This window comes from Eublepharis macularius, chromosome 16 (genome assembly GCF_028583425.1).
Source record: "Eublepharis macularius isolate TG4126 chromosome 16, MPM_Emac_v1.0, whole genome shotgun sequence".
In the NCBI taxonomy this organism is placed as follows: domain Eukaryota; kingdom Metazoa; phylum Chordata; class Lepidosauria; order Squamata; family Eublepharidae; genus Eublepharis; species Eublepharis macularius.
Genome location: NC_072805.1, coordinates 9,595,305 through 9,610,916, shown reverse-complemented (window position 1 = coordinate 9,610,916; position 15,612 = coordinate 9,595,305). Strand labels below are relative to the sequence as shown.

The following is a 15,612-nucleotide window of genomic DNA, read 5'->3' as shown; positions in this document are numbered from 1 at the left end:
AAGGAGTATGAGCTGGATGTGGTAGTTCAACTTCCTGCTTGTTTATGCTCTCTCTGCTGCATATAAAAGCCCCAAAGCCAGTTTTAGAAGGAGGCAACTGGCTGCAAGGAACGGGGAAAAAAATGATATCCAAATAACTACGCCACTGAAATGAAGTAGTAGTGTTGGGCTAAGAAACTTTCATACCTCAAATCCCCCATCCTCCACTAATTAACATGACGTAAAACTCGCTGAGAAATTCTCCCCACAAGCCCCACCCAAATGAACACTCCAGCTGCACATGCTCAGTGAGCCAGACCTGCCTTCTGCGGCTGCCCTTAAAAAGTGCTCAAAGCCTGCAGTCGGAGATGCCCGACTCCCCTCTCCTCACTGAAGGGCTGACTCTTCCAATTGCTTATTAAAGTGCTAAGACACAGAAACTCACAACACATAAGGGAGCCACATATATGATCTGGGGTTAATACTGCAGTATGCATTAAAATGCCTGGGCAATTTCAGTCATGCAAGGGATTAACACCACCTATAACCAGTTGCTAAAAAGTTAATTTTTGCAACAGGATATGAATTTACTCTATTTTTCCCCTTTTCATACAGCCAATACAATAATGTAAAAGAAAATATGCTTTCATGCACTGCATAAATACACATTACATTTTTTTAGTCTGAGCTATAAATTTTCAGCTGCCACATCACCTAAATGATCAACTCTGTTCAGAAAAATGCACTGGATTTTAGGCTTAATGTTATCTCTGTTCTCAAGTTTTATAAGAAACTGACTAATACCAGTATTGGGACTCACAGAAGAGAGCTCAGTCTTTGTCAAAGTGGCTGGCAAAGTACATTCTAGGTCTGATACAAAATAGCTCATCCAGTTCCTCATGTATGCCCCGTGACTCACAACCAGTACATTGGCAGCCAGCTCTTCAGGACATTCCGTGGGACTGGAATGAAATTCCAGGCACCTGTGGTGGTTTGTCAACCAGGTATTAGAACTTTCTCCTGCTCTTTCTGTGTCCTTTTCTGTTGTCTTTTCCGTAGCTTGTTTTTCCTGACACGCTTCCCCAACAATAAGATGACAAAGATCTGCAAAAAAATCCTTGCTGCGTGCTTTTACCTGCAGTGAAGTGGAACAACAAAATTATGAGGCATTGAAACCGCTTGCCCAAAGAACTCACACAAACAAACCCTGCTTCGGCCTCCTGTCCCCTCCTGTATACAGCATGAACTCCTTGTCCTTTACCTTCTAAGCTCTCAGTGGACTTGACTGACATACTGTTTCGGTCCTAATAATAATAATTAAGTGCCATCAAGTTACAACCAACTTATGGTGATTCCACATGGTGTTTTCATGAACAGAGATAGTTAGCTATTACCTTTCTTTGCATAGCAACATTTGTCTTCCTTGGTGGTCTCCCATCCAATGACTAACCAGGGCAGGCCCTGCTATCTTCCAAGTTCTGATGGTCTTGGGCTAGTCTGGGCTCTTCAGGTTGATCTCATTTCTACTGAGCCCACATGTCAGGAGAGCAGAACATTTCCTCAACATTTGGTACTTCTTTCTTCCCTTCCTTTGCCTTTCCTTCACTACTAAGAATTAGACTGTGGGCTCCTTGGGGGAAGGATGAGTCTTTGCCTATATGTCTTAATCAAGGACTCTGGTCTGTATCTGTCATTAATGTTGATGGTGGTAGTAACAACAACAACAATACAAGGTAGACTGGACAAATTATGAAGCAAAGCAATACTGTACTTCTTCTAGAGTTTCTCCTCCAGGAGGTGTGAATGATGGACACTGCTCCCCAGCAGCTTTTGCCATGATCCTGAGGTCACTCAGCGGCCTCCCTTCTGCCACTCCATATTTCTGTTTTAAAAATAATGGTACATTGACAGTGATACAAATCAAATGCAGAATGTATTAAGTATCCCAAAAAAAACCTAGGTCAACCTCTGTGTTCCTTTGCTTAGAGAGAGAGAGAGGTTAAGCATCAAATGTTTGGAAAACACTGCCTTAAAACTTAAACAGTAGTCCAGGAAGGCTGGTTTGAGACAATAACCGATTAACAAGAAATCAATTCATTCAGACTGATCCATTATGTGATTGGCTATTGTTCCAAACAGACCGTGTTACAATTGCATTTTTAAAAATCCGATCAGAAAAAAAGACATTAAAACTACCACACAATAGTCTTAACTAAAACTGAGCAAATGAATCAAGCAAACTCCAGACTAGGTAGCTAGTCTGGTGAGGACCCTGCTCTCTGGAGAAAGTTTATTATTTTTTATCTTGTCTCTTAAATGCAATAGTACAAGATTTTTAAGAGAATAAAAATCATAAATCTCAAGGTGCATGATAAAATTTCACAAGGGAAGGGTCTGAAGTGCTGGAGACAATTAGAATCTCTTCTACTGCGAGGCAAAAGGGGGACTCTGGGACACACAGCTAAGGTGGCCACGTATTAAAAAGAGATGAGCAATTAATTTGCTCTTGCTCCATCCCAACCAGGATTTGTTGTCCCTGGAGGGTTCACTCCAACAATCTCCCACTGAATTTCATGGAACCCTGAGGGACAGAATTCAAGGAGTAAAGTGAAAATGTTCTTCCATGTGTCCCTAGAGACCATGAACAAAAGTGATGAGAAAATTTTCCATGGGTGAACAGTTTTGCAACCTTGAGAATCAGGAAATGTGGGAGAAGGGGCCCCTTCATGTCTTGTAACCTAAAAACATCAAAATAATAGAAGAAACCCCTGTAAACTAGCCCTTGGTGGTGGAAAGTGCTATCAAGTAGCAGGAGACTTATGGCAATCCCATAGGAAAGCCAAGAGACTAACAGAGGTGGTTTGTCATTGCCTGTCTGCATAGTGACTCTGGATTACCATGGCAGTCTCTCATCCAAGTCCTAACTAAGGCCAATCCTGCTTAGCGTCTGAGATCTGACGAGACTGAGTTAGCCTGGGCCATCCAGGTCAGGGCAATACTAGCCCCCAGCCTGCCAAAAATAACTTAAGCGGGCTTATGAAGGCCTCAGCAAGCTGCCGGAGATGGCTGGTGGGTTGCCTTCAGCTTAGAGGCTACCAAGGTGTGCGGGCTTGAAGTGAAGCTGGTTTTTCCTTTTCCATTTTGATTTGTTTAAACTACGGGGGTTTATCACAAATCCTTCCATGTAGAATTTCATTCTGCAACACATTTGGCTTCCAAACCAGCTATGCAACATACAGCTGTTCCCTTCCTATAGCGGCGCTGAAGAGCCTGCCTCTTTTTGCCCCTCTTAACCTTTTAACAGCAAATCTAGTATGAAAAGGATGAGAGGTTTTTAACCCTCTGTATTTCCTTCCAGTCTGCAGTTCATTTCCCAGCATCAGAGTGTCTCATACATTTGTTATCCCTTGAGATAAAAGCCTTCCTGAATCCTGACGGAACATGTTCAGGAAAAAGGGGTGTGTGTGTCAAAATCCTTACTGTTGCACTCTTATCTGTTAGCATTCCTATTTAGGAGTTATTCAAGTCCTCCCCTCCCTTATGCTTAAGTTCAAAGAACCAGTTTCAAGTCGCATTCCACAACAATGTTAAAATGGTACACTGCATTAAAACAGGTTCTTCCGATTTTACACATTAGTGTACAAACACAACTGGGACCATCACCCAGTGCTTAAAAGGGGCATACTAAAAACACAGGGGGACTTGATTCTGACTAAACACAATTGGGTCGCATGGCTAATATGCTTAATGCGCCTAATTGAAACATCTACTGAAGTCTTCAGATCTATTAGAGAGTCCAGTAGGACCTTTAAGACTAACCAACTTATTTGTAGCATAAGCCTGGAACCATCAGTACACGTTTGTTGTCTGATCTCAGCACTCTCTAGGGCACATATAGTGAGAGGTGGTTCCATAGGTATGCCAGTTCCTGTCCGCTAAGGGCTTTAGAGATTAAAACCAACACACTGAATTTTATCTGGAACTCCACGGGGAGCCAGTGCATCTGCTGCAAGATGGGATTAATATGCGTCCAAAATGGAACACCAGCGAGGACACGCGCAGCAGTATTCTGGACCCATTGTCATTTCCAGGTCAAACCAAAGGGAAACCCTGCGTAGAGCAAGTTACAGTAGTCCAACCTGGAGGTGACCGTTGCATGGATCACTGTCGTTATGTCCTAGGTCAAAAGGCAAGGGGCAAGCTGCCTGGCCTGTCAAAGATGGAAAAAACCAGACCTGGGCCTCCATTGACAAGGAGGCATCCAGTATCACTCCCAGACTCCTGACCACTGGAGCAGGCAACAATGGCGCCCCATCGAATGACCAAGTATAAGATAATTGTAATCAATGCATGAACTATTTGCATAGGTGACTTCCCCCCTTCAGAATGTTTACATTAAACAAGAACACACCATCCAGCCTCAGGCAGGCCTACACTGCATATTTCCATTATCCTGTTTAGGGATCCCTTGCACACATGAGAGCTCTGAACAAGACACAGCACCTGCAAAGACCCACTTTGCGGACTCTGAACTGCATGGAAAGATGGTGTTGAAATGTTTTAAACAAACAAACGCACACTTTCTCTGGCATTGCAGAGAATTGAGGGGGGGGGGGGAGTTGCTGCAAGCTCCATGTGTGCACACTGAAGAATCTACAAACCTTTGGCTCAGGGGTTCTGTAAGTGGTAAATGGGGTTTCATAATTTTGTAGAAAAATGTAACACCAAAAACGTTTTTGATGCTTACCCGCTCTCTGAGTCTTGCGTCATATTTTACAGCCACTTCTTTGCAAAAATGACTCTTTCCAAGAATTGAGGCTGCAGTCTGAAATTAAGCAAGTCCCACACACAAATTATAAATGATAAATGAGTATCTCAGGGGAAAAAAATTAAAAGCAGATGCTTATAAAGTAAACTTACAACTTAAAAGATAAAAATGCATGCTATCTGGCTTTCCTTTGTTTTCTTCCAAGAATGTCGGAAATGGAATAAAAATAACCTGCATTTTCTGGAATAAAGGGTGCTGCTTCCTCACTATCTGTAGTCTCATATTTCAGTTTTATGACATGAGTAAGTCTACACCCCCACCCCCAAAAGGAACATGATGTTAACTGATGCAAGCACATGATCTGTCAGGTCAAAAATGATCAAAAGTCTGACTTCAAATAAAAGAATTACAAATTCAAAAGTCTGACTTCAAATAGAAGAATTACAAAAGAAGTAAAAATCATCATAACCTTACCATAAGACAAAATCAGTAATTGCTTTTGTTCGGCAATATGTGGGACCAATATTATTTTTACAAGGACATCAAGCTTGGAAACCTACTTTCATGTCATGAAAGTGCTATCTTAAGCAGTTACACCACACCACCAACTCTCGTGTGTGTGTGTGTGTGTGTGTGTGTGTGTGTGTGTGTGTGTGTGTGTGTGTGTGTGTCTCTCTCTCATCCTCCCTCATTCCATGCACAGATGGTTGTGCTCTATCCAAGTCTTCTTGGACTTGTTGGAATACACGTGAGTCTGTTCACTTTCCAGGCAAGTGTAATTCGTTACTTGTGGCTTGGTTCAGAGGTGCATTTAAAAGTGAAAGAGTAGCAGTGCAGACAGTCCTAAACAGGGTTTCACTGCTGTACACTGTATAATTCTGTTTCAGATTCAACTGTAAGAGATTTTTTAATCGTTGCCTTTTTAGCCCAAGCCACAATGAAGTTCTCTTGTGTGTGATGTGAATAGAACATGCCCAAGGGCATTATTGCATCAGAAGTCAAATTGTCTTGAGTAGGGTTATCAACTCCAGCTTCATAAATTCCTGGAAATTTTAGAGTGATGCCCAAGGAGGGCAGAAACTCGGGAAGGAAGGGATCTCAGCAGAGATGTGATGTCATTCTGTTCTCCATGGTATACAGCAGGGCTTTTTTTCTGGGAAAAGAGGTGGTGGAACTCTCTATCATCTCATGTGCGCGCACACTGCCGGAAACAAGCAATGACGTCACTTCTGGGAAGTGACATCGCTTCCGAAAGTGACATCCCTCCCCAGAAGATTGAAAATCTTGTCTGTCTCTAAGGAGCCACTGGACTCCAATCCTGCTGTTCTACTGAACACTAAGATGGCTACCCACCTAAAATGTAGAGAAGTTTTAGCTTGCATTTGAATTAATCAGGCACACTCAATAGCAGCTATGTTTATATATCTCATATGAGCCTGAAATTCAGAAGGGAACCATCATATTAGGTGAGAGGTCTTTTTACTGAATATTGCATTGTTCACAAGACCACAGAGTTAGCATGTTCTTGGCAAATTTCTTTCCACTTGGAATGCAAAATAAAATATAGGGTGTGCTAAGACATCCATTCTAGTTGACCAGCTTAGAGTAATTTATATTCTTTAGAAATTTTATAGAACACTTCAAAAAGCTGAAGTTTAAAGAAACAAGTATAAATAATTATTAGAGACTCTCAAGCACTTGCTGCCATGGGGAAATTATAGGCATCCGATTGTCCTGTCATGACTTTTCACCCCCATATAACTGATCCTAGGCAAGCAGAACCTGCAGCCCACAGTCATTGATTGCAGCCCTCCAAGGGTTCAGGACGGAGCCCCTGGCTTTTCTTTTGCCTGGTTGGGACTGCAGAAATAGGAGGATTGCTGTGGCTTGCCAGGTACATAATGGGCTCCACTTGGTGTTGTGACTTGCACAAGCCTGGTATAAACTGTCCTTCCGTGGCTGTTTAAATAGATGTGGTTTCATTAACATTGACACTTAAAAAAGAACCAGCCATAAAAAGCCTTTCTGCCTACACAGTCACCCAACTGGCATCCATGGCAAAGTAGGAATACAAACTGGGTTCTCCTGGTTTGACACTTTAACCAGTACATTACACTGGCTCTCTTATTATTCAGTGCAAGGTCAAGTTGATAAGGGAAACATATTAATGTTCAACAAGAACTTCCCAGGGGAATAGTCAATATCACATACACAGTCTGTTGATACAAGGGCAGCCCTACCATCACCATTCTATTTTCTCAAGGAATACTTGCTGAATAGGATGTGGTTGGTTTCTGTATTTACCCATGTATCTGTTCTTCAAAGTTTAATGTTTTGGTATTCTGCAATGTTGATAACTAACACGAACATACATACACACAAACACACAACACACACAGAAATTTAATGTAGCATAAAAATGCCCCAAAGCGGCTTACACTGTTCTCTTCTTTCCTCCCCCCGCCCAAATTAATCTAGCATATTTTCTAGCATAAAAAATACCACAAAGCAGTTTACACTGCTTTGAACAGTTTACACTGTTCTCCTCTTCCCCCCAGCCCCTCCAAAATAATCTAGCATTAAAAAATACTCCAAAGCAGCTTCCACTATTCTCCTCTCCCCCCTCCAAAATTAATCTAGCATTAAAAAATACCCCAAAGTTGCCTCCACTGTTCTCCTCTTTCCTTCACCCCCCCAAATTAATCTAACATTAAAAAATGCCAACTTACATTTTTCTCCTCTTTCATGCCCCCCCAAATTAATCTATCTTAAAAAAGCAGTTTTTAATGTTCTCTTCTTCCCCCCAGCCCCTACAAAATAATCTAGCATTAAAAAATACCCCAAAGCAGCTTCCACTGTTCTTCTCTTTTCCTCCCCCTGACAAAATTAATCTAGCAATAAAAAAATACCCCAAAGCAGTTTACAGCGTCCCCACCCCCAAAAATTAATCTAGTATTAAAAAATACCCCAAAGCAGCCTCCACTGTTCTCTTTTCTTCCAGTGCCCTGCCGTCCCCTCACTATCCCCGGCCACGGCAGCTACTTGAGTCCCTGGTTTGGTGCGGCCTATCTCCGCACCAGGTCTCACCAAGCCAGGGACTCACTTAGCTGCTGTGGCCGGTGATAGTGAGGGGATGGCTGGGCAGGCCCTGCCATCCCCTCACAATCCCCGGGAACACGGCTAAGCAAGTTCCCAGCTTGGTGCAGCCTGGTGCGGAGGTGGGGAAGGGGAGCACATGTAAGGAACAAGGAGGAAGAGCGTACTCACAGCTGGGCTGGGGGAATCGAGGCTGCAGTGAATTGAAGCTCGGGGCCTCCAACTTAAGTCACTCCAGCTCTGTGCTGCTAATGCTACTGCTGAACAGAGGGCAGCACTGGAGGCCACCACCCACGTGATCATTTTTTAGAGGTTCTGGAACAGTGTTCCGGTGAGTTCTGGCTGAAAAAAAGGCCTGGTATACAGTATCAGCCACAGCAGCCCTCCAAAGCAGGCATTTCCTCCAGGGGGAACTGATCTCTGGAGATCAGTTGTAGTTGGTAATCCTAGTTATGTGTTTTGATTCCCGCACAGAAATACACATTTACATTCATGAAACTTCTGAAATTCATATTAACTGGCTCTTGCCCTTTCAAAACGGCAGCTACCAACATGGCTCCATCCCTTCCAATCGAATTGTTCATTAGAAGATACATGGTCAGCCAAAGATGGCTTCTGCTAAGAGTTGATCTTCCAACCCACCTTTTCAGTATCTGCTGAAAGGCAACAACAGAAAACATTCCTCGCCTAGAGGAGGAAACTGCACAATAAAAGGAAATGACTGGAACATCTCAGGAGCAATAGATGTTTATATGGGTTTAGCAGCTAAGAAGACATGATAAAACTGAACTCTGAGAAGACAAGTGCAAGGACATGGATGGGCTGATGCTGATGTTATTTGCCAGAGGCCAGGCTCCAAATTCAGCCCAAACATACAGGCCTGTAATTAGCACTTGAACAAGTTTAAGAATGTATGTGGACCTTTTAAGGCACTGCGGCTAAAATTCCAAGTTCTTGATTGGTCGAGTGTTGCCCTTGCTCAGAAATGATTGAGCACCCACACACACATGCACACCACATGCTGCTGCTGTGTCCTATGTGTCCCTTGCCCATTAACATTAAAAAACTGAGCGCATTCTCAGAGGTGCTCTCAGGTGTAGAGTTGCAGATGCCTCAACTAATTGTTCTGATTGACTTCAACAACCATGCTGAATGTTCTGCATCAGGGTGGGCCCAGGAATTTGTAGTAGACATGGGCACAAACAGCATTACAAAAAAAAAAACCCACTAACAGCCCAATCTGCTGTTCACAAGCAAGCTGTTCGTGAGGCTCCATCCTAAACGAACAGGTGGTCGTTAAAAGCCTTGTTTGTTGCCTTTGGCAGCTGTTTGACAAGCCAGACAGTCTGGCACCTGCTGCAATGAATCCCCTCAGCAACCGGCAGGAGGGAGGGACTAAACTCTGTCTGAACTCCTTCTGGCTTCCCTTCTGGCTTTAACCCTTCAAAGTACTTCCAGCAGAGTCTCATTTTTGCCACTGTTAAGAGAAAATGACAACAAAGGGGGAGACCCATGCATCATGCCTTTCCTGGGGTGCAATCTCTCTGAAACTTGGGGGGTCTTCGGAGGACAGTGAGAACTATGTCCCCTGCAAATCTGGTGGGTATTGGACATTGGGAAGGTCAGTTTGTAACCCCTCAAAGTGGCTGCCTTCCAACAGGCAGTTCCGTTTTTGCCACTGTGAACAGAAACTGACAGCAAAGGGGGATGCCTTTCCTGGGGTGTAATCTCTCTGAAACTGGGAGCGTCTTCAGAGGACAGTGAGGACTAAAGGGGGAGAGCCATGGATCATGCCTTCCCTGGGGTGCAATCTCTCTGAAACTGGGGGGGGGGTGCTTCAGAGGACAGTAACAACTATATCCCCTGCAAATTTGGAGGGGATCGGACATTGGGAAGGTTCTCCCGGGTGTGAGAGGGACAGGAAGAATCTCCCCACCTCTCTCGCACTGGGCAGGCAGCCTAGCTGTGCGACTGTTCTTCCGGCCCTTTAAACTAGCAGCTGGCAGTCAGCAGGGGGAATTCCCCCCCTGCAGCCTGCCAGCTTATAGTTTAAAGGCATCTTTAAAGGGCCAAGTAAGTGGGTTTGAAGGGAGGGAGGCTAAGTGCGGTTTTGGGGGTGGGGGTGGTTCTGGCCCTCACAAACAACGAACAATGAACATGTCCAGGAACAGTTCGTGTTCGTTGTTCATTATTTGTGAACGGCACCAAACGTCACACAGGGTGTTCAGGGTTTTTTTTCCGTTCGTGCCCATGTCTAATTTACAGCTTCCCTGGCCTCTCTCAAATAATGACATGCTCCACGTGTGAAAAAGGCCACATTTTGGACTTACTATTTTGCACTGAGCTTTTGAAGGAAGGTCTTGTTTCAGGCTTGCAGATTCAGCCTGACTATTATCTGCTAAAGGATATATATGGCCCCAACACCCCTCAAAAGGGGAGAACCCATTAAAATGGTTCACCCACAAAGGCTCATGGATCCTTCTAGATTCCAAAATGCCCCAGGGGATTTTAGGATTCCAAACTATTTAGGCTGCAATAAGAAGTTCCTTGAAGCAATTGATAACATTGCTCCTCGATTCGGTTTCGTTTTCTCAGCCATGCCGGACGCTCCTCTCGGCTGGTCCGGGAGGAAACGACCGGGCACCCTGACCGGGCAGCTGATCCGCAAGGATTAGCCCCCAGGACTCCCAGGGAGGGAGCCAGGGTCCGGGACGCGGCGGGAAGAACTCCCCGAAATCAATGCGGGGGGGGAATTGCCCGTTTGTCCCTATGGAGGCCGGCAGACGTGCGCGGCGCCTCGAGTGCCGCCGGGCAACGAGAAACGGTAAGTAAAAGAAACAGGCGGAAGCCTGTAAACAAGCGAATCCCTTCTGTTCTACAAGCGTTTGTGAAGGAGAGGTTGATCTGAAGAAGACTCGCTCTTCCCCTTCGTTGAGTTCCAGAATTTAGTTGGCGCCCCCCCCCAAAATGGCAGCAAAGAAGCAAAGTTCCGCTCTCGGTAAGTCAATCTCGGCTACCTTGCAGAAGGGGGAGTCGCTCGAAGAGTTGGTGCGCAGGGCGGTGGTGGAAGCTATAAAACCCTTTGTTGACAAGCTGAACGAAACTGATCAAAGGGTGGGCTTAATTGAAAGCGAGGTGAAAACCATTAAGGCAGCAGCGGGGGGGGCAGAAAAGTCTGCTCTGGAAAGTGCGTCACTTGTGAAGGCTACAAAAAAGGAGCTGAAGTTGGTGGAGAACCAGCTGATCGGGCTACAGGTGGAACGAACGCAGACAATTTTGCGTCTCCAAAACGTGAAAGAGGAGGAAAAAGAGGATCTGTGGGAGGTGGTCTCGGAACTATTGGCGATACCCGCGAGGACGACTAAAGAAGAGGTTAAAAGCGCCATTTTGGAGGTCCGTCGGGCTTCTTCAAAATATGCAACAAAGCGACAGTTGCCTCGTGAGATCATTATTGACTTTTCATCTAAAAAGATTCGGGACACCATCCTATATAACTCATACAATGCGGATTTGGACTTTATGGGTTTGAAAGTCAAGATTTTGAAGGACGTTCCATTTCTAGTCCGGAAACGGCGTTTTAAATATAAAAAGTTTGCAGCTCTTCTGAGGGACCATGGAATAAAGTACAAATGGTTATTCCCGGAAGGAATATGGTTCAGATATAAAGATCAGGCCTATAAGATATTATCAGAAGATCAACTAAAGGATTTTGAGAATAAAAACCCAGAACTCTGCTGCACCAAGAACGAAGAAAAGGAGGAGCCGGAGGGGGGGGAGGAGGAGGAGAGCACCGCAACAGCAGTTGCACAGAGAGAACTGCGTCCGGGACCTAGAAGGGGGAGGAAAGTTTAATCAGAATTTGAAATGTTTATTCTCTGTATGATTAACCACTCCATCATTATCCTATGGAGCTATTTTTGTATTATGACAGTATGAAGGGAAACACTGAAGTGTAGTGTTTAGTGTTTGTAGTTCATTCCCCTCCCCTTTTCTTTTTCCACCCCCCTTTGTTCCTTCCCTCTCCCCTTTCCTTGTGATAGTCTTGTGTAGTGTTTTGTAGTTATGAAAAATAAAAAAAATTATAAAAAAAAAGATAACATTGCTCCTCGACACCCTCACCAACCTTTGGGAGAGAAGCTGGCCTGTGGTTTATGACAGGGTGATCTAAAGAGGACAGAAAGACATCTAGAAAGATGCTGGTGGAAAACTCTCACTGAATTTGACAGAGCATGCTACAGAGCTCACTGAAAGACTTATGAATTTGCAATGAGAGCAGCAAAGAAATGCTACGTCTCTGCAACCATTGCATCAGCTAGTTCAAGGTATCTCAATATCTTCTAACTCCTAATCTAAACCTTTACAAACTCAAAAACAGACAATTAGTTGTGATGCTTCTGCAACGTTTTTTGCCAATAAAATAGCATAAATGCACTCTGATCTGGATGCCAGCTCTAATACAGGCGAGGTGGAGGAAATGCTTCATACACCGGCTAGCTCATGTATGGATCACTTTGACTCAGTTACAATGAAGAATGTTGACAAGATCCTGGTATCTGTGAAGGCCACTACTTGTATGCTGAATCCTTTCCCTTCTTGACTGTTAAATCATGTAAGACCACATAAATGAACCCTTGAGATCTACCATAAATCAGTCACCAACTCAGGGCACCCTCCCTCAGCCTGCTACTTAACAAACCATCCCTAGACAAAAATGACGTGGCCAATTATCGCCCAATCTCCAATCTGCCCTTTCTGGGCAAAGTGATTGAAAGAGCAGTAGCTGACCAACTCCAGGGATTCTTGGTTAACTCTGGTGCTCTGAACCCATTTCAGTTTGGATTCAGGTAAGGCTATGGGACATAGATGACTCTTGTGGCTTCAAGTTGATGATCTCTGCTTGAATGTAGACTGTCCGAGGAGTGACCCCACGCCCTCGGACTGGCCCTGCCCCCACCCGCCCCCGCCGGGAGCAGCCCACCACCCTGCACTCACCCCGGTACGGGGGCCGATGACGACGACGACGCAGCCGTGGCCACACCCCGCAGCCCAGCTACAGGCCCGACGCCGCAGCGAGAGCTTGCTGACCACGCCGCACCGTTGCTGCGGGCCGCAGGGAGACGGACGAGCGGCCAGATAGTGAGGCGGCAACCCGACCCACAGATCCGCTGGCAGGGCCATGGCCAGGACGGAGGCTGCGGGGAGGGCGAAGAAAGGCCACCTGCGGCAGCGCAGCACAGCAGAACACCGGCGCAGGCACCCCCGGGCAACAGGTGCATCGCCTGCGGGAGACGGGGCAAGGAGGACGGAGCCAGCACGGATTGGCCGGCCGTTCGACCAGAGGCCGCCCCGCCCAGGAGGGGTTGGCCCAGCTGCTTGTCTGGGAGGGGGCGGGCAGCAGCAGCAGGTAGGAGGAGAGGAGGCCCAGGCCAGCTAACCAATGGCCTGGAGGCCGGTGGGGCCAGCAGGCGTGGCCACACCTGGCACAGGTGGTGGGAATGACCCTGGGGGCAGGGACATGGGAGAAGGGGTGGAGCTGAGCCAGCTGGGGCAATGGATGGCCGAGCAACAGGTACGGCTCCTCCATGACCTGACAGCACAGCAACTGGAGTCCCCGGCGACGCTCCTCCGAGGGCTGGCCCATGCCCAAGGCGGGGGCCCAAGGGTGCCTCCACACGCCCCCCCCCCCGCGGGGCTCCCTTTCAGCTGACAAAACTGGGCGAGAGTGATGAAATCGATGCCTACCTGAAGGCCTTCGAGCAGACAGCCGTAGCCGCCCAGTGGCCCCAGGCCCAGTGAGCCTTCATCCTCGGGCCCTATCTGAAGGAGGAGGCACAAGCTGCCCTGAAGGCCCTACCGAAAGAGGAGAGCGTGGACTACTGGTTGTTGACAGCGGCCATCCTCGACCGCTATGAGGTCACTCCGGACTCCTACCAGCAGAAGTTTCGAGCCATCCCCTACCGGAAGGCCGATCGGCCCAGGACCCTGGTCAACGCTCTGCGCGACGCCACCTATCGCTGGCTGCGGCCCACAATGAAGGGAGAGAAGGGGATCGTCGATCAGGTGGTCCTGGAGCAACTGCTTAGCGTCCTCCCCCCTAAGGCCCGCCAGTGGGTAGCTTGCAGCCGGCCCGCAGGCCCGAAGAAAGCCACAGCGATACTCAAGAACTTCGCCACAACTGCAGAGCTGCGGGACCAGGCACGGGAGCCCAGCCCCAGTGCCCGGGGGACCGACTCTGCGTCCCCCTGAAACTTCACGGTCAGAACAAGCCAGGATCTGAGACAGGGATGGCACGGGCCCGCACTTCGGGCCCGCTCGGGGTCCCACACCCGCAACAGCCCAGGAGGGAGCATGGGGCTGCCCCGTCCCGGGGCCCAGTCAGGAGGTGGCCCCGAAGAGCCCCCGCGGGGGCAAAGACCGAGGGCCCTGCTTCAAGTGCGGACAATGAGGGCACTATTCGCGACTGTCCCTTGATGGAATGTGACACCAGCTGGGAGGAGGCGTTCCCCGTGACGGCCCGCCCCCCCGACCGCCGCCGCCGCTGATGCTGGGGGAGGTAGCCGGCCGACGGCTCTCAGCCTTCTTGGATAGTGGTAGCTCGGTGTCAACGATACGTACCCGGCTGCTCCCGCTGTCCCTGCCGATCGTCCGCACCACGACGGTGGCCTGTTTCCATGGCCACTCTGAAACCTACCCGGTGGTCAAGGTCCCCCTGACGTGCCAAGGATAAACCTGGGAGGTGGAGCTGGCACGGGTCGCAGCCCTCCCCTACCCCGTCCTCTTGGGACGGGATGTACCTGGCTTCCACCGCCACCTGCAGGCCGCTCAAGCACCAGTGGAAGCCCTGCCCGTGGAGGTATGAGACGACGACGCCTCACCTGGGCCCGGCACGGGAGCCGACCTACCCGACTGGCCCACGGATCCAGAGTTCGTCGCCCACCAGACGTCAGATCCCACCCTCGAGAGGCTCCGGGACACAGTGGCGGTGAGTAAGGGAACCATGAGGGATGAGAGGAGGGCCGGGAGGTGGCCCCAGGTAATCCAGGAAGGGCGCGTGTGGTACTGCATCACGACGGCACGAGGGAAAGAGGTCCGACAGCTCTTGGTCCCCCAGGAATATCGCGGAACAGTCCTCAGGCACGCCGATGACCACAACTGGGCTGGACACCAAGGACCGAACAACACCCTCGCCCGGGTGCTGGCCCGGTTCTTTTGGCCGTCGGTGGACCAGGACGTGAAGACCCACTGCCGGACCTGCGGAACCTGTCAACGGATATTGGGGCGTCCGCCCCCACGGGCCCCGCTGGCCCCCTCGCTGGTGATTCACACGCCCTTCGAGAGGGTGGCCATGGACTTCGTGGGGCCCCTGCCCCGAACAGCTCGGGGGTGCCAGTTCCTCCTGGTCCTTATGGATTATGCCACGCGGTACCCCATGCAGGCGCCAGGAGTGACCTGGGCCCTGATCAGGTTTTTTGCACAAGTGGGGCTACCCCACGAGATAGTCACAGACTGCGGCACACCCTTCACGGCCACGATCACCCGCCACCTGTGTCAGACGATGGGGATACGGCAGATCTTCACATCAATCTACCACCCTCAGACCAACAGCCTAGTGGAGCGGTTCAACCAAACCCTCAAGCAGATGCTACGAAGGCTAGCCCATGACCACCCCACCCAATGGGATTTATTCATCGATCCCCTGCTCTTCGCTGTGAGGGAGTCCCCCCAGGCGTCGACAGGATTTTCCCCCTTCGAACTGGTCTACGGCCGCA

At 48.3% G+C, this 15,612-nt stretch overlaps 1 protein-coding gene across 1 annotated transcript in view; it reads right to left on the bottom strand.

Annotated features, from left to right (window-relative positions):
* Nucleotides 1-520: 520 nt before the first annotated feature.
* TIGAR (TP53 induced glycolysis regulatory phosphatase) overlaps nucleotides 521-15,612 on the bottom strand; it is a 29,027-nt gene continuing 13,935 nt past the window's right edge. The window contains exons 4-6 of the mRNA XM_055000620.1: nucleotides 4,727-4,804; nucleotides 1,751-1,861; nucleotides 521-1,114 (exon numbers count right to left, since the gene is read on the bottom strand). Of these exons, the coding sequence (XP_054856595.1) occupies nucleotides 668-1,114; nucleotides 1,751-1,861; nucleotides 4,727-4,804 (636 nt within the window). The 3' untranslated portion in view covers nucleotides 521-667. The remainder of the gene's footprint in view (nucleotides 1,115-1,750; nucleotides 1,862-4,726; nucleotides 4,805-15,612) is intronic.